Source organism: Hippocampus bargibanti, linkage group LG12 (assembly GCF_051943395.1).
Source record: "Hippocampus bargibanti isolate YZ-2025 linkage group LG12, ASM5194339v1, whole genome shotgun sequence".
Lineage (NCBI taxonomy): Eukaryota > Metazoa > Chordata > Actinopteri > Syngnathiformes > Syngnathidae > Hippocampus > Hippocampus bargibanti.
In genome coordinates, this window is record NC_142745.1 from 7,166,046 (window position 1) to 7,190,994 (window position 24,949).

The 24,949-nt window shown below is 40.5% G+C and overlaps 2 protein-coding genes across 7 annotated transcripts; both read left to right on the forward strand.

Annotated features, from left to right (window-relative positions):
- The first annotated feature begins 1,264 nt into the window (after positions 1-1,264).
- On the forward strand, positions 1,265-13,871 carry larp4ab (La ribonucleoprotein 4Ab). Of its 4 annotated transcripts, none has more exons than XM_089009964.1 (15): positions 1,265-1,364; positions 5,546-5,684; positions 5,826-6,057; positions 6,147-6,283; positions 6,853-6,956; positions 7,163-7,273; positions 7,435-7,488; positions 7,957-8,166; positions 8,494-8,588; positions 9,439-9,666; positions 9,788-9,842; positions 9,932-10,096; positions 10,174-10,301; positions 10,378-10,540; positions 12,052-13,871. In XM_089009964.1, exons 2-15 carry the CDS (start codon positions 5,675-5,677, stop codon positions 12,433-12,435), a joined length of 2,076 nt encoding a protein of 691 aa, XP_088866090.1. In that variant the 5' UTR covers positions 1,265-1,364; positions 5,546-5,674; the 3' UTR covers positions 12,436-13,871. The 4 variants fall into 4 exon arrangements, with proteins under 4 accessions (XP_088866090.1, XP_088866089.1, XP_088866088.1 ...); XM_089009963.1 differs by lacking the exon at positions 1,265-1,364 and adding an exon at positions 3,376-3,735 and having other exon boundaries at positions 9,935-10,096; XM_089009962.1 differs by lacking the exon at positions 1,265-1,364 and adding an exon at positions 3,377-3,735.
- A 139-nt stretch (positions 13,872-14,010) lies between these two features.
- On the forward strand, positions 14,011-24,900 carry atf7b (activating transcription factor 7b). Of its 3 annotated transcripts, none has more exons than XM_089009967.1 (12): positions 14,011-14,471; positions 15,198-15,259; positions 15,374-15,470; positions 15,562-15,689; positions 15,820-15,948; positions 16,368-16,525; positions 16,813-16,909; positions 17,595-17,714; positions 17,819-17,971; positions 19,551-19,739; positions 21,264-21,369; positions 21,504-24,900. In XM_089009967.1, exons 2-12 carry the CDS (start codon positions 15,212-15,214, stop codon positions 21,737-21,739), a joined length of 1,461 nt encoding a protein of 486 aa, XP_088866093.1. In that variant the 5' UTR covers positions 14,011-14,471; positions 15,198-15,211; the 3' UTR covers positions 21,740-24,900. The 3 variants fall into 3 exon arrangements, with proteins under 3 accessions (XP_088866093.1, XP_088866092.1, XP_088866094.1); XM_089009966.1 differs by having other exon boundaries at positions 14,011-14,412; positions 21,504-24,899; XM_089009968.1 differs by having other exon boundaries at positions 14,011-14,412; positions 21,477-21,646.
- The last annotated feature ends 49 nt before the right edge of the window (positions 24,901-24,949 follow it).

The window sequence follows — 24,949 nt, forward strand, 5'->3', positions numbered from 1 at the left end:
CTAGTGACTAGCCAATCGGGCTAGTGACTAGCCAATCGGGCTAGTGACTAGCCGATCGGGCTAGTGACTAGCCAATCGGGCTAGTGACTAGCCAATCGGGCTAGTGACTAGCCAATCGGGCTAGTGACTAGCCAATCATAGTTCACAAACTATGATTGACATGTCACTAGCCAATTATAGTTTGGGAAAACTGACGTTGACCAACACCTGCAAGAAGGCGTTGGAACGCCTTTCTGAGTTGCCAACTCGAAATCTGATTGGTTAAAGCAACAGTTTGATAGATGCATTTGATGCGGTAGGGCCCGCAGAACTGATTGTGAAGACGTCCCACAAGTCTCTGATTAAGATATTTTAGGCCAGCAGAGAAGGCTGCTTTGCAGGCCTTGACGGTCTACCCCTGTCTAAATTTGTCACACCAGGAACCGGTTCCGTCAATCAAGTGAATTGTGACGTCACAGTGAGCCGACTCCCTTTTTCTCAAGAGGGAAATACAGAAAAAAACAGCAAACAGGTTGAGATCAGGCAGAAATGGGATATTCCCATCCGTGGCTTTATTCAAGAGAATTGTTTAATGTTGTCAGCTATGAGAAAGATTCATGTTGAATGCCCTGTGTGTGTGTTTTCTGCCGAATGGCAGCAGACATTTCAGGAATAAAAAACATTTAATCTTAAAAAAATGTTTGGTTCATTTGTTTTGCTCCTTGTAAAGAGAAATGTCCAATGTTACTAACAGACGTGAAATAAAATCATAACGCAACCGAATCTGTTGTTAGTTCAGCCTGTCTCGTGTTATCCTGTTAGCATTTAGCTAGCTTGCAAAATTACGCCCAGTGATTTTTTTTCTCGCCAGTGCGAGGACTATGCCTGTCACAAGTCCATCGAAACGATCTACATTATTGATCATATGAATTCATTTTGTTTCACTTTTGTAATTAGACTTTTTAGCAGCTGCTTATACACAAGTGCTACTTGTATTTATACATGAAATTTATTATTATTTGAAGTAAATAATCGAGTTTGAGAGCACCACCTCTACATTGGGATGTCCCGCCCCCTTCATGGTACATTTTGCGTATTCCTGTTGACAAACAGTGACGCGCGCTCAGTCACCTTGGCGGAGGTAAATGCGCAAAGTATAATAGACTGCGCGGCCTTTGAACGGCCGTGACGTATTTTAACGGAGAGGCTCAGTTATTGATGACGTCACGTCTCAAAGTCTCACTTGATTGGTGGGGGTGCTTCCAAAGTATTACTGACAGACAGTTGAGAAGCGAACACATTGTTTGCCCTTCAAGGCGAACGGATAGTTTTCTCTCCGTGGAAAGATAAACTTTTGGCAGAAAACACCATTTCAGGCCGCAAGAGTAAGTTAAGTATAATTTTGAGTGTATAGGAATATTTCGAAGGTCAATATTTTTCAGCTGTCCCTTAATTTGAAATTACGTGTTGACGGGAAAGGTTCTATTATTGGAACGTTTCAGGAGGTGGCAGCATAACATTTATAGAACAGCCCACATGCTTTCTTGTGCTTGCAATTTTTTTATTGAGATAAGGCACATATTTTACATGATAAAATCCTCACGGAACACCACAAAAGGATGCAAAAAAAAAGTAATGTATCGTAGTTGATGTAGGTACTGGAATTTTGGGGACTAACAAATTTACTTACCATATTTTCCGGTGTGTAAGGCTCACCGGAGTATTAGGCACACGGCCCAATGAATGGTGTATTTTCAAACGTTTTCCATATATAAAGCGCACTGGACTGTAAGGCGCACCTTCAATGAATGAAAAAAAAAATCCAAATATAATATGTATATATAAATATATGCAAGTTTTCCAAATATAAGGCACAGCATATTGTAAAATGCTCTAGTAGGGGCTGAGGTTACGCACTACTACAGGGGGAAATGGAGTCAGTGGGTGCTGACAGTAGTTGCGAGACCTGTTGTGGCTCAATGTTACTTAAAGTGACCTTGAGAGTTTTGAAAGGCACTTATAAATGAAATATATTATTATCCACATATATGGCGCACCGACATATAAGACGCAGGGTCATATTTTGAAGAAAGTGGAGGCTTTTGGGTGCATCATATACACCGGAAAATACGTTACTTCCGTGGCATGAGGCGAGTTTTGTTGAAAATGTGGTCACGCAGGGACAGTTTGAAACAAGCATGTCCAGCTTCGGTCCTCGTGGGCCGTTGCCCTGCGTGTGTTGTCTCTCAACTCCCAACACAACTAATTCAAACTGCAACTCCAACGACCTCTACTCTCCCTATGACTTAAGGTTAAAGAACTGTGAACCTATTGTAAAATCATTACAGGCAAAGATTAAGATGAGATACATACACTTTGTCATTTTCCAACCACATCCATCTGTGGAATGCAGTTTAACAACTCAATAATTCAGCAACGTGAGGTCATGGCACCGAGTAAATATAATCAAATATTGATCAGGCCATGATCTTAAAATTTATGTAAAGAATTAACCTAAAACTATCAGTAGAGAAGGTTGAATTGGGACATTTACAGTGTTAACTGCAATATGAATTACATTGACAATACAGGTCAGTTATGTGAAATCACTGTTAATCCACATGCCTGTCATTGCTGCCCCACTCATCTCTTTGCAACTCTTTATTATGAATTGATCATCTGAAATACTGAAATGAAGCAAGAATCACTTTGCAACTCTAAAGAAATGGGCTGTCAGGGGAGTGTGTCTCAGCAATGTGTGTATTTAGTGCTGACCAAAATGCCATGCATAGCGAATATCATAGCAAGGATAGGAAATACCATAGTGACCGTGCGATAACATGAAAACATTGCCTTGGATCAATTCATGCCATGACATCATTTATATCAAAGCCTTTGTATATTCGACCAGTTAAGGCTTTATTCTGCCTTTTACTTCAAGTCAGATTGGTGTCGTCTCCACTTAACACTGAGGATTGGTCCTTCAGGGAATAGTTGGAAGGAAGGAAGTTTTCTTGACCATAAAAAATGTTGTGTATTGTAATACTTGCTGAACAAGTATTTATCACCCCATCGGGATGAATAAAAACTTCTTTCGACAATGGCTTTATATCTTGATAGACATATGTCACGATTGCCTTACAAAATAATATAGTGCTTTGAAAAAGTGTGAAATGCTCTCACCATTGTTCGCTGGAGTCCAAAAGCTTTAGGAATGGATTTCTGACCATTTCCAGATTGATGTGGTTGTACCAATTTTATTTTGTGGCGTACCGTGCTATTTTATTTTATTTAAAAGACGTGCCTTGGCTCAATAAAGGTTGGGGAACAACTCACAGTTCACTCTATGGATATTCTTATTTTGGCCATAGATGTCGCTATGGAGACGAAGTGCTGCCCCCATTGAGCTGCAGGTAGCGAGTTATAGGCAGACAACATAGCTGTCACATGCTGCACGACCATTTGAAGCCACTCGTTCCAAACGAGGATTAGGTCGTTACATGGGAGTTTCCTTTTAATTCTGATTTTTTTGGAGATAGTTGTCCTTGTGCCTAAAAGTCGTAGTCAGGGTGGACGGTGGTCCTCGTGTTTGGGATTGGCGTGTTACCGGGGAGACGGTCGTTGAGGAAAAAGCCGCACTCTGGTGGAGAGTGGTTGATGTCTAAAGAGCCTCATTCTGAAGTCTAAAACCACTTGGATATTGTTGTACAACCGCGAACTGCATCGGAGGTCGTCTTAATATTCACTCCAAACATGGTAAGTTTTTTTTGGCCTAGCTTCGACCCTTGCTAACGTGCAACAACCTGTTCCTCCTTTTTAATGCGGTGCCCTTATTCGTCACACAAAACTGCCCCGCGGTTCTTGTAGCTTTATACCAACGTTCTTCTCGTGCTATTGGCGTTGTAAGCACGATTGATGTTTCGGTTAATAATTTCAGGACCGTGCGACGCACCATGTTTAACCTTTGAAAAGTGAACAAGTCACGGTCAACTAGTAAACATAAGACAGTTAGCTAGCCACGGCGGCTCCGTGTGGCCCGCCTGTCTTGGTGAACGACAACCTCGTCTTGAAACAAATTGTCGTTTATGGGCTGACTTGATTTTATGAGCAAATTTATTTTGGTGCTACGATGCCAATGGCTTGGTGTTTTCTTTATTAATTTTCGAGTTAGAATCGATGCGTAATGATCAGCGTGTTACAGGCCTACACGTGACTCGCCGTGTTAGCTGTTACTCAAGCTAGGTATGGAGCTAATTGCTCAAAGATCGCAGATCTGAAGGTTACGATGTGACACTGGAAATAAATTAACCCGTGACTATTTGTTTTCTGCACGTGGAAGGTATTTGCTATCGGACATGATCGCATGGGATTAATTGAAACGCCCCAGACAAAATGTTCGGTGACCTTTTTTTGTCAGTTCAACCTCAGCGCCATGTGTTTCGACAAGCTCCACAGCAGCGCTCTACCGCGCTTTAAACAAGCCAATGGTTGAGCACACCGTGGCGGCTTTCTGGTCGGCAGTTTGATATCACGTCGACGAGGATAATATACGAAATGGGAAAACTCTAAACGCGTTGTGTGCGTGACGAATGCACACGTCCGTCGTAAAGTTTGGCTAGATTAAAGGCTTTCGTGTTGAATAGAGCGTTTGATAGGCGGGTTGAACCGGCATGCGGAAACCAATGAGGATCGGGTTTGTGTGTGCGTAGTCGGTGTGCGAACAAAACCGGATTATTGAAGCTCAGGTTAATGAGCCATTTCCCTTGCGTTACCAGTCGTCGTGTAACTTATGTTAAACGGCAAACTGGGAACGTGGATGTTACTTGGCTGATCGGAGTTGCATGTAAAACTGATTGACTGGTATGTAGAATCACGTCAATATGAAATGTGGAGGTGCTCAACTCCGTGTTTTGTGATTCATATATTCAGGATACGAGTGCAACTAACAATTTATCCAAAAGGCAATTCTTAAGAATCTTTACAAATATTTTTTAAATATTATAAATAGAAAAATTCGACCCTTGCTTTTTAAAACAGAAAAGGGACATTTTTTTTGCACTTTGAATAAAAGGTGCAGATCATATGCAATTTGCTTGTATTTATTTACTGTTTCTGTCACAAAATTTAGAACTGTATATTAATAAATATCTATATTACACTGTGTGCAGAATTATTAGGCAGTTAAGTATTTTTACCAAATCCTCTTGATGCATGATTTATTGACAGTTTAAAGTTTGTCAAACTTCATTTTCACATTACACTGTAGAAAATGGGGATGCCTAAGTCTTTGGAGATAGCTCAATACTTTTTGTTGATCATATATTTGCAAGTTCCGGCATCTTAAAACACACATCATTTATTGGTAAATTGACATCATAAGGGTTAGAGCAGTTGCTTTTGATTTATGAACTATTGCATTCTGATTTGCAAATTTCCCCATTGCGGGACGAATAAAGGTATTCTGATTCTGATTCTGTATTCTGATTCTGATTTGCAGGAAAATATGTGTCTTCACATTATGTTTTCATTTATGCATCACAAATTGCCTTTCTTTTGATAATAATAGGTAACCACCAAGGAAACTGTTCTGAACCCCAATGCCAAAGTGTGGCAGGAGATTCCTGCCCACCAGAATGACATCTCGGAGGGGACAGATAATTCCTCTTGGCTACAGACCTATCCTCACAACACTGACATGACTAATGGTATGAGTTGTCTGGTCTTAATAGTCTCCCAAGTTTAGTCCCGCTATGGATGTGTTATGGTGTTATTTGCACAAAAATAAATTGTATATTTGGCTTTTGTAAAAATGTTGAAATGTCATCTCCCTTTGCTTTCCATCTCAGAGTACCCTGATGTTCTCTCTCTTGGGGGAAAAGGATGCGACTCTGACTTTCCTGAGAACACTGATGCCTGTGTGACCACAAAGGGCAGTATGAATGATAATGACCCATTTGATGCAGGCTATTTAGCCCTCAACCCCCAAAGCGAGTCAACTGTCGAGATCACAAAACAACAACCCATGTCTGAGAGTTTAAGGGAGTCTTTAAAGAAAAAACTGGAGTTCTGCTTTTCAAGGTGGGTTGTGTGACTGTATAACAGGATATTCATGTATTCCTGTCGTCATATTGTCTACAGATCTTATTCAGAAATCTGCTTTTTTTCAGAGAGAACTTATCCATTGACCAATACCTGATATCGGAGATGGACAGTGAGCAGTTTGTTCGGATCTGGGCCATCGCTTGCATGGACGACATCAAAGCCCTCACGAATGACATGGATCTCATTGTGGATGTGCTGAGAGGTACACGTTTTAGATCAAAAGCATGGTGTTGTTTAACTCATTCGCTCAATGTGACGTCAAGCGCATTCTCAAATTAGTTCGAGTTTTGGTTTCTCTTGCGGGGGAGCCGATAAAGTGCTAGAATTGTATAGTTTTTTCAATATTATACATATTTTTTTCAATGTTGCCGATTTGTACCAACTTCAGCTGTTGTTAAAGCGCTATATAAACCAATATGTATGTATTGCATAGTATTTTGGACAGCCGCCCTCATTTCGAGCTCATATAACTCCAGACCCATATAATTAAGGAAGTAACTCGATGAAAGAAGAGAGTCTAAGGTTTTTTTTTACGCTGCATTGAATGTTTATGTAGTCCTAAAACCCAATAGTCTGTGGGTCCTGCAATTTGAGTGACGATGACAAAAACCCTGGCACTGTAGTGGACTCATTTTTGCACGTCGTCTGACAGTGAATGAGTTAAAGGCAACTCTTACTTTCAATCATCAAATATAAACTGAAACTCGTGTCCCTGATTGTTGATCCATTGCTTGACATAGTTTTCTTTTCATATTATTGTCTCAACGACAGAGTTGCCATTTGTTCAAGTGGATGAAGCTGGAGAGAAAGTTCGTCCAAATCACAGTCGCTCCATTATCATTTTGCGAGAGGTGCCAGAGACGACACCGGTAGAGGTAAAGATGAATCCCCCGTTGCAAATAAATGTACATTTATTATCAACATTTCATGCTCCCACACTTGTAATTGAATCATTTTCATCATTTTACCTGCTTGCGTAGGTCAATACTTGTTTCCGGTGGAAAAAAATGTTTATTGAATGCAATTGCTCATTGTTGAGAATACAAGTACAACTGTAAAACATGTTTTGCAACCTTTACAGGAGGTGGAGACTCTTTTTAAAAGTGAACAGTGCCCCAAAATGTTAAGTGCGGAATTTGCACACAACAGCAACTGGTACATAACGTTTCAGTCAGATATGGATGCACTCAAGGTATGCAATTCCTTTTGTTATTTATGAACTTTTTTTTTGGTTTTATTTGATCAACATTATTTTATTTAAAAAAATCCCTTGATGAAAAATGACAATGAAATGCTTATATGTGGAGTAGGGATAATATTTGTTTTCAGTGCAAGAATCTTTTCTGTTTTCAGGCTTATAGATATCTACGGGAGGAAGTGAAAGTATTTCAGGGCAAGCCAATAATGGTAAGCTGAATGTTGATTTGATTAGCAAATAGACCATGTCACTTCTGGCAATGTGTTTTGACAGTTTAGTGGTACTTTGAACGCTAGAATTCCCCCAACCCCCAGTGATGATCAGTATCGCGCTTGGAAGGACCCAGATGCACTGGCACTGATGAGAGTGGAGCATTGCTTTTCTGTATTTCTGTTTTTTTCCTCTTGTTTTTTTCTCTCACATCTTCACCGACCTTTGCCTTCTTATCTTTTCCATTAAAAATAATAATAATAATAATAATAATAATACATTTTATCCCTACTCACTCACCCCCCCCCCCCCCCCAGCTCCCTCCAGTCGGTACAGTGTATTCTGGCCTAATGACCGTGAGATTATGAGATCTGAGGGGACAAAGGCAACCGTTAAGAATGTTATGAATTTCTGATGATTCACACATTTAAAACTCTACTCTCATCATTTCTGCTTTGTCCTTCTAGGCCCGCATCAAGGCAATCAACACATTCTTTAGTAAGCCGGGCTTCAGCAGCGTGGACCCCAGTGTGTACAACCAGCAGGCCACGCCCCATGTTGCATATGGATCCCCTTTGTACATGCAGCAGGTGTACAATACTCAGCAGCAGTACCCAGTTTATCCAGGTCTTACCCAGTCCTGGAATGCTACAATGCCTTACTTTGAAACTCCTCTGGTAAGAGCATTCAGCACATTGTTTTGCTTTTAAATTCACCTTGCGAGGTATAATATCAATGCTGTCATTTGTATTGCTGACCTGGCATCTGAGAACACAACAAAACGAAGCAAAATTAAAGAAAATATCAAAGCAAAACTAAAGAAAATGTCAAATGAAAGTACTCTATTGCAGTTACATCATAGCACAGAGTGAACCAACAGGTTCTGTAATCATCTCCAGTACTCACTCTTTGTTAAACTAATAAATGAACATGTACTGTATTGACAGTTCCAACTGTTGATTTTAATTTTCCTTCACTTTGACTTCTACCACTGTGACATCCAGGCACCTTTCCCTAACAATGGATTCATGACTCCTTACAACAATGTGGGAAACTATAAAGCAAATTCTAGATCTAATCCGCCTTTGTGCAGGAACCGGTACGTAACATTCATCATTTTGCCTCCGACTTGATCTTGGTTTCACTCTCTGGTACTTTCTACTTTCTTCGTGACTGCTTTATTTCCTGTATAATATCTTTCCATGTTAAGGACCTAGTTCCAGCTTCAGATTATGTTAAAGCGCTATATGAATCTATGTATTGCATTTTAAGATGGGTCTGCTTCAGGGGTTCAACAGCTAAAAGATTTGTGGTCAAGGAATGTCAAAAAAGTTGAGGTTAATTATTCAAGAGTGGCGTTTTGTTTCAATCTACTCCCATGGTAAAAACAAGCAAACAAATAAACATAAAAAAATAACAATGTAAACGCATTATGGAGTTCTTTTAAGATGGGGCAGCTACCCCCCCCCCCCCCCCCCCAAAAGAAGATGAATGAAGATGGATTGGATTTAACTTTATTCGTCTGGCAGTGGAGACATTTACATTTAATAGCAGCAAGGTTATGAAAGGAAGAGTAAAGGAAAGAAAGGCGGCCACTCTCGCGGTGCCATCTTAGCATCTCTTTGGGCTGCTGCTCTCATTCCCAGCTGCCAGTTCCATGAACCCTTTGGTATTTTAAGACTACTGATGATCAGAAAAGCCAAAGCAAACCAGACAAAGCATTATTATTATTTGCACATTATTTGGCCAATGCATGAAGACTTTTTGCCTCGTTGTCTGGACATTTTGCAAAAATGCACATCATAAACGAGTTGATTGGTGGCTGACTCGGGGCTTTAAATTTCGGACTGGTTCAACTCCTACTTTTTAACCCCTAAATGTCTAATTTATATCCTGGATGAATGTGTAGCATTTGTATGTGCAGAAAAAGGCCCTTTCTGTGTCCTCAGGAATCATTTAAAGGAACACTATCGGCCCAGAGACACGCTCATAACCACTCCAATGGCTCCCCCAACTCTGATGGATGGTCTGTTGAGACCTTTGACCTCACAGCCCCTTCAGGCGCCAGGGCTCTTAATTCCTAGCGCTTCAGCCAGCCTGCCCTCCCTAAGCCCAAAATTCACTTCCCCGAAGGACACAATGTCCAGTGGGGATCTGAGCGGGGATATACGAACTAGGTTTGTAAAAGTCCTCTTAATTCATGTTGAGATTTTACAACAGCATCATGAGCCGTTTGTTTCCTTACAACCCTGCCTCTCAAACTGGGGAAAGCAATCGACAATTGTGCTTTTATTTCAGGAGAAGTAACAACTACAGGAGCATGAGGAGGAAAAGAGATGATGAACATACCATGGTCAGCACCGTGTACAGTTTATAACGATTACATTTGAAGTGCTTTTATGCATCTAAAATGTGATCTTTTATTGGAATTACTTTTGACAGAAGCCTAGTCCGGTGACAGAAGTCGAGGTGCCGCCTCCACCAAAGTTTGACCTGGCAGCGTCCAATTTCCCTCCATTGCCAGGATGCGTGGCTAGTGTCACAGAAGAGAAGACACCAGAGATGCGTCTGTCTGATGTCGTTCGTGGTCTTAAAGTGACCAACAAGGTAATTACTAACGATCTCTGTGATAACCAACTTTTACCTGCAGACTCATCTCCACTGTATTTTTACCTTCTTCTCAGGTTGTATGCAACAAGGTAAATGAAATGAAACCCTCAAACATCTCAGAGCCTTCAGCTCCAAGTACTGTTACCCCAGATGTGACACATCCTGCAGAGGTGACTGAGAAACCAGCCCGTCTTGTTACGAGGTGAGAATTTACCAGATACTTATTGTTCGACATGAGTTAATTATCACGTACTTAAATGTAATTCCTTGCACTTTAGAATTTCTTCTCCAGTCGAGGATGTGGGTGAGGCCAACATTACTCTTGGAATGGAAAACGTGTCATCTTGCATCAAGCTTGTTAGCCCAACAGAACACGCTTCTTCCACATGTTGCCACACCGTCCTTGAATTACCAACTCCCCCGTTTGACACCTTAGAACAGGTAAAGTGAAGGGTGTGCTTGGAATGTGTCCTTTCATAAACATCTTTTTTTCTTCAGATTTTTGCTTGGAAACGAGTATTTTAAAGAAAATGAGCAGTTTACAGTTAGAAGTGTTGTTTTTAATGTTATTATTACAAATGAAAGAAGCTGTTAAAACATTTTGGTAGCTTCCATGCTTACATAGCTACGGACCTAGGTTTGGCCTTCAAAAATCTATCCAGTTGGTCAAAAATGGCTGGCATTAAGTGAGTTAATCAGCATCCAGGAATTTAAATGCAGATACGGGAATTTATTTTCACCTTTTGTGCCGGTCCCAAGCCTGGATAAATACAGAGGGTTGTGTGAGGAATGTCATCGACGTAAAAGCTTGGCCAAAACAAACAACGCGGATCAAACCTCTAAAGATGGAAGACACTGATTTGCTGTGGCGACCCCCTTGAAGGGAAAAGCCGAAAGGAAAAGAAGAAGAATCTGTTTTGCGACTACCGAATTGTCCCACCCACAGAATTATATTGAGTACTGTATAAGCAGGGATTTTGACAGCCACTGGCACAATTTTGTAACTCCAATGCGCTCGCCCCGCCGCATGTTTATTAAGATTAGCGCATTTTGCTACATGATCTGTGCCACATATGACATACTTCTGTTAAAATAGCTAACGAAACAAATTTAAACAAACATCAATTGAAAGCTGTTCGCTTTCCTTCAAAGGTGTTAACTTTTTTCATCTGCCATCTTGCCTTATCGATATCGAGCCACAATCACCTTGCAGTTCCAAAGTCACGGTCGAGGATATTTCGGGCTGTTCTGTGATCCGCCGGAAACTGCAGAAAGGGCTAATCGAATATTAATTTACCCATGGTGCATTGCAGTATTGACATCGAACATGGCGGATGGCTGCATATGGAGCGTGAGAAAGGGAATACAATTCTAAAAGACATTAAAAACAGGCAGCGAACAATTGAATAAGTCTGCGGCGGGTAATGACAATTCGTTGTAGCAAACTGCTGTCAATGATTCGAATTTAGTGGCAAATGAGAATGATTTCAGAGCTGTTGAGGCACATTGGAAATCTCTTAAAGCAAAGAAATGTGTTTCAGTAGACACGAGTAAGAAATATTATGCTAGGTCCGTTCTCTGTGTCTTCTCTAATACCGTTGAATGTCATAATAGCACAGGATTGATTGTGTAGTAGAGAATTGAAAATGTTTGATTATTTTATATATAAATAATTTGAAGTGAATTAAACATGTTGATTAATTCGAAAAACAGATTTTACTCAAATAATGGCAATTTACAAATATGCTTCAATGAATGTTTTTTGGTTTATTTCAATCAGTTGTGTATATGCAATCTAGTTAAATCAGGCCCCATCAATTTTCGCCCTTTTCAGCCACAAGGCGGCCACCTTTTTTTAATTTCCCAGATGCATCCCTATATAAGTAACTCAGGTCTCAGATGTTCCCCCTTGACATGTATCCATTTCTTTTTTTTTCTTTTACTTTAACCAGGAGCCAAAAAAGCTCAGCTATGCAGAGGTCTGCCAGCGGCTGGCTAAAGATGGACCACCAGCACAGACACCCTCTCTGTCACCCCCTGTCTCGACAGCCGTCCAGCCTCTTCAAGAGCTCAAAGTTAATAGAGGGGAGGATCCACATGTCAATAACAGGGATGCTGCAAACAAATCGGACAAACGTGGAGACAACTGCCCTCCCCGGCAAGCCACACGCACATTTTATGGTTCTCACCGCTCTGGCCGAAGCGGAGGCGCAGGGTTCAAGACTTGGGAGCATCCCAGAAACACAGGGGGAAACCCAGGCAAAACCTTTTCTCCTCATTATGGAATAAGGAGGAGTGGCAAGGAACAGAACATTCCTCCAAGGTCTCCAAAATAATGTAACAATCCTTAAATCTTGATAAACCGAGACACAAATATGTGTAAATATTCACTGTATGCATACATAAAAAATGTAAATATGAATATTTTAGGTTTAAGCGGTTTCTGGCACATGTTTTTCATAGCTTGTACGAGTTATTTTAATTCTACATGACCGGCATCCTTGCTCCGCTTTTGGGTGGCCACAGCGCTACCTAGGTTGTTTTATATGCCATTACTCAATTGTATCATGTGAGTGCTTGATAGACCCCAAAATTATCATATAACCCCGCTTGAGTCTCACATATAAATTCTGATGTCGGCAACATGAAGTGCATTGGAGACATACAGCTGAGTGTTATTTGCAACGTCTGGGTACTCTTTGTGAATGTTTTTCACTCCTAATTAGTGTCCAGTGTTGCGGTGAAACTGTAGCAGGCAACTTCCGAAACAAGGTCTTGTGAACTGTAAATAATGCTAATGGTGGTTTGCCCCTCTCTCAGGTCTTGTCTTTCCACTGGGAAATAATATTTCATGTTTTTGCATTTTAATTGCATTTTAGCATGTTTAATTCCAATACTGGTTGAAATCGGAATAATCTCTTAATTGAGGATTAGCAAACATCACATTATTTTCCAGTAGTTTGTTCCAAAAACGTTGACGTAGTAAGTGAGTCAGGGCCATTCTCTGCAAGATATTTCCTAAAAAGGTCAAATGCAGAGTAAGTAAAGAATAGTTTTGTGAGATGATCATTGGGGATTAGCACATAGCAAGTTTGACTTGGTCAGCAATTTAAGGCTATTCTGTGTAAAATGACATTTACCGAACCAATGAAAATGACGCGGAATTAATTCTACTCATTTTATAAAAACTACTGTAGCCAAATCAGACTTGACTGCCCGCTTGGAGTTTTCAGCATGGTATACAGCCAAACGGGTCCATTTCCCCTGTTTTATTTATCAAAAGTATTTGTTTTTTTTGATCATATACAAGTTAATATTGGGACTAACATCAAACCTGGGTTATGAAAGACAGTCATAAAACATCAAAAGTAAACTTGTTTGTGAGTTTTAACTGTCCATGTAATTAATTGTTGATTGGTTTTACTGTCGAATATATGTTTTTAGTGGTGTATCACTGTTTGATTTTGTCGTTATGTAGTAGCTAAAACAGCCCTTTTAAAACTACCATTATTGTGTCTTATTCAATGTTTTTCAGATTTTATTCATTTGTAAATAGTCATATGGATCATGTTGACAAGAAGTATTTTAATGTACTGAATGCACCAATTTACTATTTTGATTTCGAAGAATGACGAAGCAATGTTTTTTTTCCATCCCTTTATCAATCATAAGTGTATCTGATAGTTTAAGTGTGCTTGCGTTAATACAGATGGAGGATATGGAATTGCATGGTTTTGAAAATAAGTCTTGTAAATCCTATACATAAAACTCATGCATTTGTGTTTTTGTCTTCTGTTCATAAGTAATGGAATCAAGTTAAAAAGTCAGGAGTCTTTTTTTTCCTTAGAAAAAAAGTATCCCATTGTATCTAAGCAATTCTTGATGCTGTAGGTTAAAATCGTCAAAGTCAAACAGACTTTTCCCTGTGAAGCATTAGTAAATGAAACTTAACACTAGTATGACATGTAATCATCTACTTTGAGTCCGATTTAAAGAAATAAGTATTTGGTGGGAGATCGAGTTTTTGTTTTCAATCTGATTCCGTGTACTTTTACTTTATTTTGGGTTCGTGTCGTTGTCACTGACGTCATTTGTATATGGATGTGTGTAAATGTACTTTCAACCACAAATGCCGCTAACAGTGGTCTTTACAATTCAGCGCCGCGACCCTTTATGTAACATGGGTTTGGGTTTGAACTCTCGCGAGATTGGGAATGGGAATGTCAAGTGTCAACAACGAGGAGACGACAGCACCGCATCGTTGGTGCCCGGACGCAGCAGGGAGGGGAGCGTCGAGGCTGTTCGAACGTCGGGTGAGCCCTATTCTGAATCATCGGATGTGTGAGACGTTTCAAGCACTAGTGAATTTACTGTGAGTTGCATTGTCATGGCACATTTGAATCATGCTATCGGTCGCTCGGCAGCTATGTTCCGCAAGAGACGGAAGCTAACGAGCGTAAGCTAGTTATTAGCATTTCTTAGCTGGCGTTTTGTCCTGAACGGACCAACTAAACAAAATATTGGAAACGTTTATTCCTATAATCGATATTCTAGTTCCTGACAGTGCGTCGGAAGTGTCAATTGGTATGCTTTTCACGCTCACAGTAACGTCATTGATTTCAGAGAAGCGTAATATGTTAGAGATGGGCCTGTCCCTAACGTAGCCATAGATTTGGCACTAGATGTGAAATTATACCCCATTTTTAAACTCCTAATTGTCAGTGGTCACAAATATTACCACTGCGATCTTGTCATTGTAAGCTATGAAGTGGTAACGACAAGGTGGCATGTCGATATTGTCCCCAAGTTGACGCCTCGGCATCCGTAGTTGGGGTGAAAGATAATCTTTATTTCAGGATGAATAAAATGAATTGCCGAAAGTAGACACTTTGGTATTCGTTGCATTGTGCCCACTATATGTATATATATTTATATACACCGCCCCTCACGCACACACACACACACACACACACACACACACACACACACACACACACACACACACACACACACACACACACACACACACACACACGAATCCCCACTTGCTCGTTTGGTCATTATCTCGACTGAATAATTATCTTGAAACATTTTTCAGAATTTATGTGAGAGATGGGGGATGACCGCCCATTTGTCTGCACTGCCCCCGGATGTGGGCAGGTAATATCATATGCTTTTTTCTTGCAATCTTAGGAATTATTCTTAATTCATGTTCATGTTTTAATGCAAACAAATTCACTGCCGTTTTATATTCTGCGTTTTTCTTCATTGCAGCGATTCACCAATGAAGACCATCTTTCTGTGCATAAACACAAACATGAAATGACATTAAAATTTGGTCCTGCGAGAACAGACTCTGTTATTATAGCAGGTAATAACATTTGGGTCTATAGTACTATGACTTGTATGTGCAGTAAACTATGACTTAATATAATAGTTATTTTTACTTCCAATACCCACAGACCAGACACCTACACCCACACGTTTCCTGAAGAACTGTGAGGAAGTTGGACTATTCAATGACTTGGCCAATTCCTTTGAACATGACTTTTGTAAAGTACAGGAAGAGGAGCACAGGACAAAAAACACAGTGAGGATTCAATAGAAAATATATTGAATGAATGAGCTGCAAGTTCCACTGAAATTCCAGATAAAATGTTATCATTTTTTGGCATTGTTTTTAAGGGCATTTTCAACAGTTTCTTTTCTTTCCTACTAAGGCTTCAACTTTACAAACACAATGTGTAGTAAAGGATGACAAAGATGAAGATCCCTTGGAAGTGGATTCTTCACCCCCCAATAGCCCGGATTCTTCCTCCAGCATGTCAGACATCAGTCAAGATTCAAGGGTAAGTGGCAAAACTCAATAACCACAAACTACGTCAATACAAGTAGAAGTTTACATAGTAACAGTCTACACAGTGCTGTTAAGATATAAACTTTTTGTGATGTAATAAAGAACCAGACTAACATATATTTTTTTTCCAAAATGATTTCACGATTGATATCAAAACCTGTACATGTACATGGGTAAAAAAATGAATAATGTGTGTAAAGTAAAGACAACACTGCACGTTACCCAAAGCACATCGTAACCAATGGCAGTGAAGCAAAGTTGTAGCAGCATCATGCTCAGGCCGTTAGTCAAGGTGGAACAAAATAATAACAGACCCACTTTAAATCAACTCTATTATGATGACTTGGAAAACATATGTTTTTCCCCTGCTTGTTGAGATTAATTAAATTCCATTGCTTGTTTTGACAACAGGAAATTCTGACAAAGCCAGTGGCAAGTTCTGCCCCGACTCCAACCATTGTGCGTCCAGGTTCTTTACCTCTTCACATGAGCAATGATCCTCTTCACCCTACGCTGCCATCTCCAACGTCTGTCATCACGCAGGCGCCACCTTCGAACCGACAGCTTAGGTAAACCGCTGTTTGTTGGTGTTCAAAAGTTGTGGTTGTGTTCATAAGAACTTTATGACTGTTGAGGTACACATACTAAAAAAATTGCATACATCTACGGTTTTGAGCAACTAAGCACCGCACTGAAGACCTAACAAAAAAAAAAAAACAGTGTAAAATCGTGTTATGTAGAGACACATTTTACAGCACTAAAAGTTCCCATCTAGAAAGCCAAAACTTTTGTTAGGAAGGAATCTAGCGCCCTAGTCATGTTCATTCTTTGGGACTTTGTCTTATGTTGTCCTTAGCTCACCAACAACCTCATATCCCCTCGTAAGGCACCTCGCGAATGGGCAAACAGTCCCTCTGCTGCAAAGTCCTGCGCAAGTTACCTCAGTCATTTCTGTAAGTCTTTCTCAATGCAAATGATTAATTCATATTCTTTTAATGCTATGTCGATGAATAGGTTTCTTCAACCGTCATCTGTACTTCTGTTAAGGTGCCTGACGTTTCGCTCCTCATCCAAAGAGCTTCGTCAGCAAACTAAAGTTGTGCTGGTAACACTGGCCCTGTATACATATCCCTAATGGACAGAGGTGGCGGTGTCAGACCTCTGCTCTGATATGTCCCTCATCTAAGGTTGGAGCAGTAAACGACTCCCTGAAGCTAATCTGATTACTTCTTTTGTTCTGTCTAATTACCTCTAATATTCTATGCCTGGCTCTGATTGCCCCATTAGCTCTGATATCACCTCATCAGCATGACTAAGCCTATGTGGGAACGACATAAGAAGTCTGTTGTAAGCATGGTCGAAATTAAACCTCAAACCACCATGGCGATTTAGCTGTTTTACAAAAATAGCTTCTTTTACTCCCCTTTCAAAACAAAATGAGTTACCAGCGAGTTACGAGAGTTACCAGCACAACTTTAATTCGCCGACGAGGCTCTTCGGATGAGAAGCGAAAGAAGAATGGATCTTGGCTGAAGAAACCTTTTCATCGATAGACCACTGCTGTACCACTGAAAGCCTACACAGATGTTTTAATGCTATGCTTTGATCTGAAATCTTGTTATTTTATGCTTTGTGAAGCTGGCGAGGCCCGGGAACTCAGTGCCTCACATTCCTGGGATCCCAGGACCACCGATGGGTGGGGCCAGCAGTGATTCATCATCCCCATCAGGTTATCACCTGCAACCTGAGACCAAGATGGTGAGATGAGCCAACTTGCATTAATTGCGTCACGTTAGACCCATCGGCAGCGTTGCTTTTGGATAGCTTGGCACTCATTGGAAGTCTCGCTTTTCTGTCTACAGCGCTTGAAAGCAGCCCTGAGTAATCAAGGCTCAGGAGCACAAGATGGTGGTGGTGCCGGGGGGGCGGGATCCTTCCCAGCCGTCCCCCAAAAGCAGGAACAGAGCCAGCAGCCTACTCAAAATTCAGATGCACTGTCACCTGCCCAACCACAGGTACTAACATCGCCAAACAATGTGGACCAGTGTCAGAGATGTTTGTCCGGACACTGTGAACAAAGACTCTTACGCAGGAAAAGTGTCTTCTACTGCCGGCAGGGGATGTAGCCATTCATGACCAATATCCTATTTCTGCAGCCCTCTTTATTGTTTATACAAATTTAAGTGATACATTAGTTAATCATAGTGTTCTTGATTATATGATAATAATATTATATTTTTATTCGAATGCAAATATTTGTATTCAAATGCAAAACACCAATAAAAATGACTTAAAATGTCCAAAATCTGCAAAAAAATTGAGCTGCGAATTGGGCATTTTCAGCAAGTCCCGCCCCCAGTTCGTGACGTCACGCCAAGACGTCTTGCATTGCTGCAGAATCAAAACAATGGCTTCAGATTCGGAGAATATGCTTTCTTGTTACACATCCAGTTATGAATATGATTCAAATAGTTCTGAAGAGGAAAGCGCCTGGACGCCCTCTTCTGGCCTTCTGGCGGCTTTTGGGTGCAACACGAGGTCCCCAGACCAAACAAATACAGCAAAATACATTGACTTGATGGAAGGACCGCTACAATGCGTCTTTTTTACGTTCAAGGGCGGTCCTTTAGTGACATCACGTACGGACTCGTCACCAACTCAAAAACAAGACTTCCTGAATATTCAGCACGAGTCTTAAAACGTAAAATATAGCTATATGCGGTGGAATCTTATTAAAATACGCCCAGTAGAAGTCATTCGAAGCCATTTTACAAATTATGGACACAACTGGTCCGGAGACGTCGGTTGTCCTTTAAGTATGATAACTTCTCTTCTGTCTATTCTCTATCAACCACTCAGCAATTCATGGAGCTGTTGTATTATGTGGTGTAGGTTAGTTAATAAAGTAACCTTTAATTACTTTTTGGCTAAACCGGTTCATGAGCAAGTTTGTTTCCGGTTCATATGTTTTTAGCAAATACCGCTCTGGATCACAAAAGATGCTTCAGTTCCGAATGCTCGGCTATGTTTACTCTAATGCAACGTCAACTTTGTTTGCTCACGTATTTCAGTTATTCTTATTTTTATGTGTGTGTGTGTGGGGGGGTCTTCCAGGAAATGAATAGTTCAAGTGGTTATGCAAGAATGCACCTATTCCATTTTGTTGCTGGGTTGTGGGGGGGGGGGGGGGGGGGGGGGAACTCCCTCAGCATGAGAATGATACTCATGTTACCGGTCCCGCTATGCACTTTGGTTGTTTGACGAAATCTACCATCTGTTGGGGGAACAGCGAGAGCTGTGGTACACGTGCGTGTACTTAATGCTCGGCAGGAAGCTTCCTCTCAGCTTCTCAATGCACCACGTTCAAACTAGTTTGACGACCATGAACCCAAAGAAGGGTTCTTATAGTTTAAAATTATTTCTGGCAATGGATTAAATAAATTATTTTTCCTTTTATGGGAAGTTCCGCCATTTTTGATCGTATTCAGATTGTTAACCCAGGTTGCAGTGTGGATACTACGAGTGTACAGTCCCATTGAATTCCTTACACAAAAGAAAGATGCCAAAAAAGGTTGACACAATCCTCTTCCCCAGGTGTCCCCTGCACAGCCAACAGGAGGCCGGCGGCGGCGAGCCTCCGAAATGGACCCTGATGAAAGGAGACAGCGTTTTCTTGAAAGGAATCGAGCAGCCGCCTCACGCTGCAGGCAGAAGAGGAAGTTGTGGGTGAATTCTTTGGAGAAGAAGGCGGACGATCTTGCCAGCATGAATGTCTCTTTGACGGTGAGCGTTCAGCCATTGCAGGGTAAATCTGACCACTTCATTGGAAACATGTGAAAGCACAATTGAGAGTATTGAACTATCATTTTATATACTTGGAATTTTATTACATGTGTTGGGTTGTTAACATCACTGTTTTCTGTGGTGACAAATTTCAATTTTTGCTTTTCAGAGATTTTAGGGGATTTAATGTGCGCACAAAAATATGTTTTACCGGTAATTATTTTAGGTGATTCATTTAAGTAACATTTTCAGACCCGTTTTCTATATCGGTGATTGTCAAAGCGTGTAGTACGGTGGCTCTCACTGGTGGTATGTGGAATAGTCTTTGCCTGCAGTTGCTACTTGAGTTTTAGAAAATTTATGATTGTCTGGAATGTCATGAAGTCATCAGAGTGTGATTTCTGATTGAATAAGTCGAGTCGAGGAGTGGCAAGAGATGACATTGCTGTGAATTTGTTGGTAGCTCACTGCTTCTTCTGGTCCTTTGTTCAAGCTAATGCAGTGCTACCTTAACAGTTTGCTTAACACTAAAGGAAGAGACCAAGTGTGTGTCTGTGGGAGCACCTTGAAACTCTGCTAGCGGTCATCAGAATCAGAATCACAATCATCTTTATTGCCAAGTATGTAGAACACACAAGGAATTTGTTTCCGGTAGAACACGCTGCACTAGTATCGTCGTCAAAAAAAAACAAACTGCTAAGTGGCACTATACAGTTCCATTTATTAATAATGATACATTTCGTTTATAAGCACCTTTCAAAACTCTCAAGGTCTCGTTAAAGTCACGGGGTGAGTTTTTCTGTGGGTGAGCAGCGGCAGCCACACGCGCCAGCGTTCACTCAACCCCGTAGTCACTCAAATATAGTAGAAAGCTAGCTAGCTAGATAGCTAATAGATAGCTAGCTAGACAGACACCTAATAGATAGCTAGATAGCTAATAGATACCAAGTAGCTAACTAGCTCGGTAGATAGATAGCTGGATAGCTAGATAAATAAAAAGAAGTTAAGAGGAAAAAGAAATAAGAATAAAGTCAGAACGAATAATTTCAATGACGTTTTATTTCATTTTATTTTCGACTACACACATTTGAGTATATTTTGAAATCATAAAACTGTTGTATCTCAAACACTTCATAACAAAACACGCAGCACCTATGGACAAGAAGCTTTTTTATTTTCCTGATATTTATTTCATTGTTATAAAAAAATCAAAATTGAGGGGTTTACGGACACATAATTTGTAAACAATAGTTTGCCTTTTTTTGCCCAAGCTTTCCTCTTTTCTTTTTTTCCAACATCTGTTAATCTGTTAAAAGACTTCTCTTCTCATGTGCGTGTGCACATGTACACGTGTGTGTTTCTCCAAACTACTAAATACGACTCAGTAAAAAAACAGGTTTTCAGAGTACATGTAATACAAAAGAACACTAAAGTGAGATTTCAATCCATATAGGACAAAGAATGAGAAAGCACAGGAGAACATTTGCATTAATCTGCCTTTGAATTTGTGTCTCAACCAACCAGAACGAAGTAACGCTCCTAAGGAATGAGGTGGCTCAGCTGAAGCAGCTCCTCCTCGCTCACAAAGACTGCCCGGTCACTGTCATGCAGAAAAAAGCCGCTTTCTTAGGTAAGCCTTCCGCAAAACCAAACCATCAATCATGCGTGTTGTGTTCAGTAGGATCCATCCATCATCTCATCCATCTAACGTGTCCTTACCCGCTCACCTCTCTTAAGGGTGAATGTTTCTTTCTCTGCCTTCAGCTGCAGGAGGACAGGAAGCGTCCCGGGAGATGTCGGTCGAACCCATCGGATCGCCAGCAGCAGTCATCCAGCGCGGGCCTTCTCCCTCGGCCCCGCCCTCCAGCCCGGGTCCCACCATCAACGGCATGAGCGTCCGTGCCGCGGAGGCGGTGGCCATGTCCGTCTTGGCCGGCATGGGATCGGGCCAGCCGGGAGGGGTTGTCATGGTGACGCAGTCCCAGTCGGCGCCGAGATGATGTGCTGACGCAGGTAGCCAGTATAAACTCGAGTGGCGTTTGGACTGTTGCCACGTGTTAAACTGAGGGATTCTCCGTCACTCCCACTACCCCCAGAGTAAGACTCTTTCCTTCCCTCACGGCCAATGATAATCACAAAAAAGACACGGACGGCATCAGGCCTCCTTTCTCCCTTCTTCTCTCTGTGTATGTAAATAGGGAAAACACTACACGGAGTCCTCGGTCACATCCTGTATTTGAATGACAAGTATGAATGAACCGTGTTCATCAGTCTTTGATCACTTCAGTCCCAAAAAAGATTCTGTGCGTGACCCACAAAGCAGGCTTTGATGCATCTGACTAAATATTTCCAAGGTATCATACACTATCCCGATTCAAATGATCTACTGATGCAGTGACACGTCTGGCTTGGTGCAGTCTCTTGTGGCTTTCTACCTTGCTTTTAAAATGAATCTGACCCTTTTAATAACCTACCCTGCCTGGCCCCACCACAAAAGTCACTATCATGTTTAGCTGGAATGTTTTTAGCTTTAAATACATTGCCTTGGGCACTGATAAGCTTGTGCGATGCCCGAAATGTTCATTTCCGTCTTGACCCATTAGTTTGCAGACAATGTCTTTGATTTTAGAAGAGACGGCAGTCTACTTCAATCTTCTCTCGTAGATCCCAAAGATTATAGACTCACAGGCATTGCATCATTGCATCCACTTCTCTTCTCACCCTATGCACCCTTCACTCTTGAATAGAGTCAGTCTGCATTGGGATCAATATTTGTTTCCTAGCCATACTGACAAGTATGTTTTTTTTAATAGTATCAATAATAATATATTTTATTTCAAGCGCCGTTCAAAACTCTCAAGAACACTTTACAGTCACGGGACTGTAAGAACATCCCCAGAGTTCTCTTGACATGATTCCTGCAAATGTTATGTCATTGCTAAAGTTAACCACAATTTAAACGTTTTTTTTTTCATAAATATTTGAATTCATGAAATATTTACATGATTGATTGTATTTTAACCACTTTTTTTCCTGGAAAGTGATGATGATTCACAGCGATTGTTTCACGTTTACCGGTACTGTACTTTTACTCTTAAAAAGAGTGCTATCTTTTTTCCCACGACCACTTCCAATGAGCATATCTCTCTACACTGCATCAGTTCACGTCAAGCAACTTTATGCTACCTGAAACTCTCTGCAGTAATTATCCAATGGATGATATATACAGGTTTTTCTGGTTAAAGCCAGTTGGTGATTTTTATTTGTATTTTTTTTTTTTGCCAGGCAGTTTTTTATTAGGTAGCACATGTGCGATGGAATAACATTGTCCGTGACAAGGAGTTTGCACCAACTATCCTTTTTTATTATTTTAACCATCCTCCAAAAAATGTAATTGATCATACAAAAAAAAAAAAAAAAACCTACGACTGTATGGATTGTTCAAAGTTGAAGTGACCGGTGTTTTTGTCACAGCGTCAGTTTATTGATCCACAATTTAATAGATATGTAACATTACAGTCTTAAAGGACAACCGACGTCACTCTTTTGTTTCTTAACTGACATCCGAAAAACGTTTTATAGCATCTAAAATACCCAAAACATGCAGTATGATATTTTTAGTCAAATGCAAAACACCAATAAAAAGGACTTAAAGTGTCTAAAAAGTACTTCAATTTGAAACCGGAAGTGGCCAGTTTCAGAAGGTCCCGCCCCCATGTTCGTGGTGTCACGCCAAGACATCTTGCCTTGCTGGAGAATCAAAACAATGGCTTCAGATTCGGAGAATATGCTTTCTTGTTACTCATCCAGTTATGAATATGATTGAAATAGCTCTGAAGAAGAAAGCATACATGCTTGCAAGCGATTAAAGAATTTATTCTGTGTCATTTTGAGGAATCTGGGTGGGAAATGTCGCACCCAAAAAAGGCAGAAAATGGCGACAAAGCCGTGTAAGGAATTAATCAACCCGTTTCCCCAGGCTGATTAATTCCCTACATGGAGCATGGTCGCCCTCTCCTGTCTCTTTTTGGTCCTACATGACGTTTTCACACCAAAGTACAGCAAAATACATTGACGTGATGGAAGGACTGCTACAATGTTTCCTTTTTTTCGGTCAGGGGCGTTCCTTCAGTGACGTAGGGTGAGGACTCGTCACCAACTCAAAAACAAGACTTCCGGAATATTCAGCGCGAGTCTTAAAACGTAAAATATAGCTATATGCGGTGGAATCTTTGTAAAATACGCTCAGTAGAAGTCATTTGAAGCCATTTTACAAATTATGGACACAACTTGTCCGGAGACATCGGTTGTTCTTTAACGGTTAGCTTTAGAAGACCTTTAAGAATGAAAAATGAAAACAAACAGTTATGAAACAATTTCCCCCAGGCATTTCAGTTGAAGAACGAGTAGTGCAATATATTTTTCTATTAAGTATCAATGTTTTTTTTTTTTTTTTTTTTGCGTTTCACCCAGCCATTGAGAGGGGTGTGGTCTAATTCAGTTGACCAGAGAAAATATGAATGTGTGTTTTGGTGAATGCATGTCTATGGAGCATTACAGTTTCCCTTTGTGTTTGACCACGTTTGAAAAGCAGTTCTGTATAAAGACGTAGGCAAAAGTGGTTGTGCAAGGTGCTTCTTTGGACATTTTATGTTTTTAATCAGATATTTTATACTGCATTGTACTTTCAAGACTGCCGTGTTATCAACACTTGTCGCCTTCTAAACATCCTGTCACTCTTTTCAGTTGTTTTCTTCAGTGCCGTGTCTGTCCTTTTTTTTTCCAAGCCAGTCTTTTAGCTATTTAACAGAGGTTGAACCACATACACGTCTCCAGAAAATATTTGTTCAGAAGGAGTTTTTCAAATACTCAGGCCTCAAGATGAAAGAACTACTTATGTCTAGTCTGAATGAATTATCTTGGGCAAATAAAATAACTTAATGAAAATCTTGTTTTACTCCACTTTAGTCTCCCTGCAATCAAGCTATCTACATTTTGCAAAAGCCAATCACAGCCGTCTTCATTGTAAATTATGTTTTATCGTGAGATTCTGAAGCAGTTGTTTTTAAGTTACCAGTCAAAGTACCATGACGTCGTATATGATAGATAGTAATGTTTGGTAAGGACAGCTGCTTTGACACAAGTATACAAAACAATAAATTACAATACTGTATTGTGCTAAAAATTGTGCTGTTGTAGAATGTTCATAT

Bases quoted from the DNA above. Each gene is read 5' to 3' on its own strand.
- larp4ab (XM_089009962.1), top strand. The intron at 5,685-5,825 runs GTATGAGTTGTC...TTTCCATCTCAG, and splicing joins CAACACTGACATGACTAATG to AGTACCCTGATGTTCTCTCT. The intron at 10,097-10,173 runs GTAATTACTAAC...CCTTCTTCTCAG, and splicing joins GTCTTAAAGTGACCAACAAG to GTTGTATGCAACAAGGTAAA.
- atf7b (XM_089009967.1), top strand. From the start codon at position 15,212: ATGGGGGATGACCGCCCATTTGTCTGCACTGCCCCCGGATGTGGGCAG. The intron at 16,910-17,594 runs GTAAGTCTTTCT...TGCTTTGTGAAG, and splicing joins AAGTTACCTCAGTCATTTCT to CTGGCGAGGCCCGGGAACTC. The intron at 17,972-19,550 runs GTACTAACATCG...CCTCTTCCCCAG, and splicing joins TGTCACCTGCCCAACCACAG to GTGTCCCCTGCACAGCCAAC.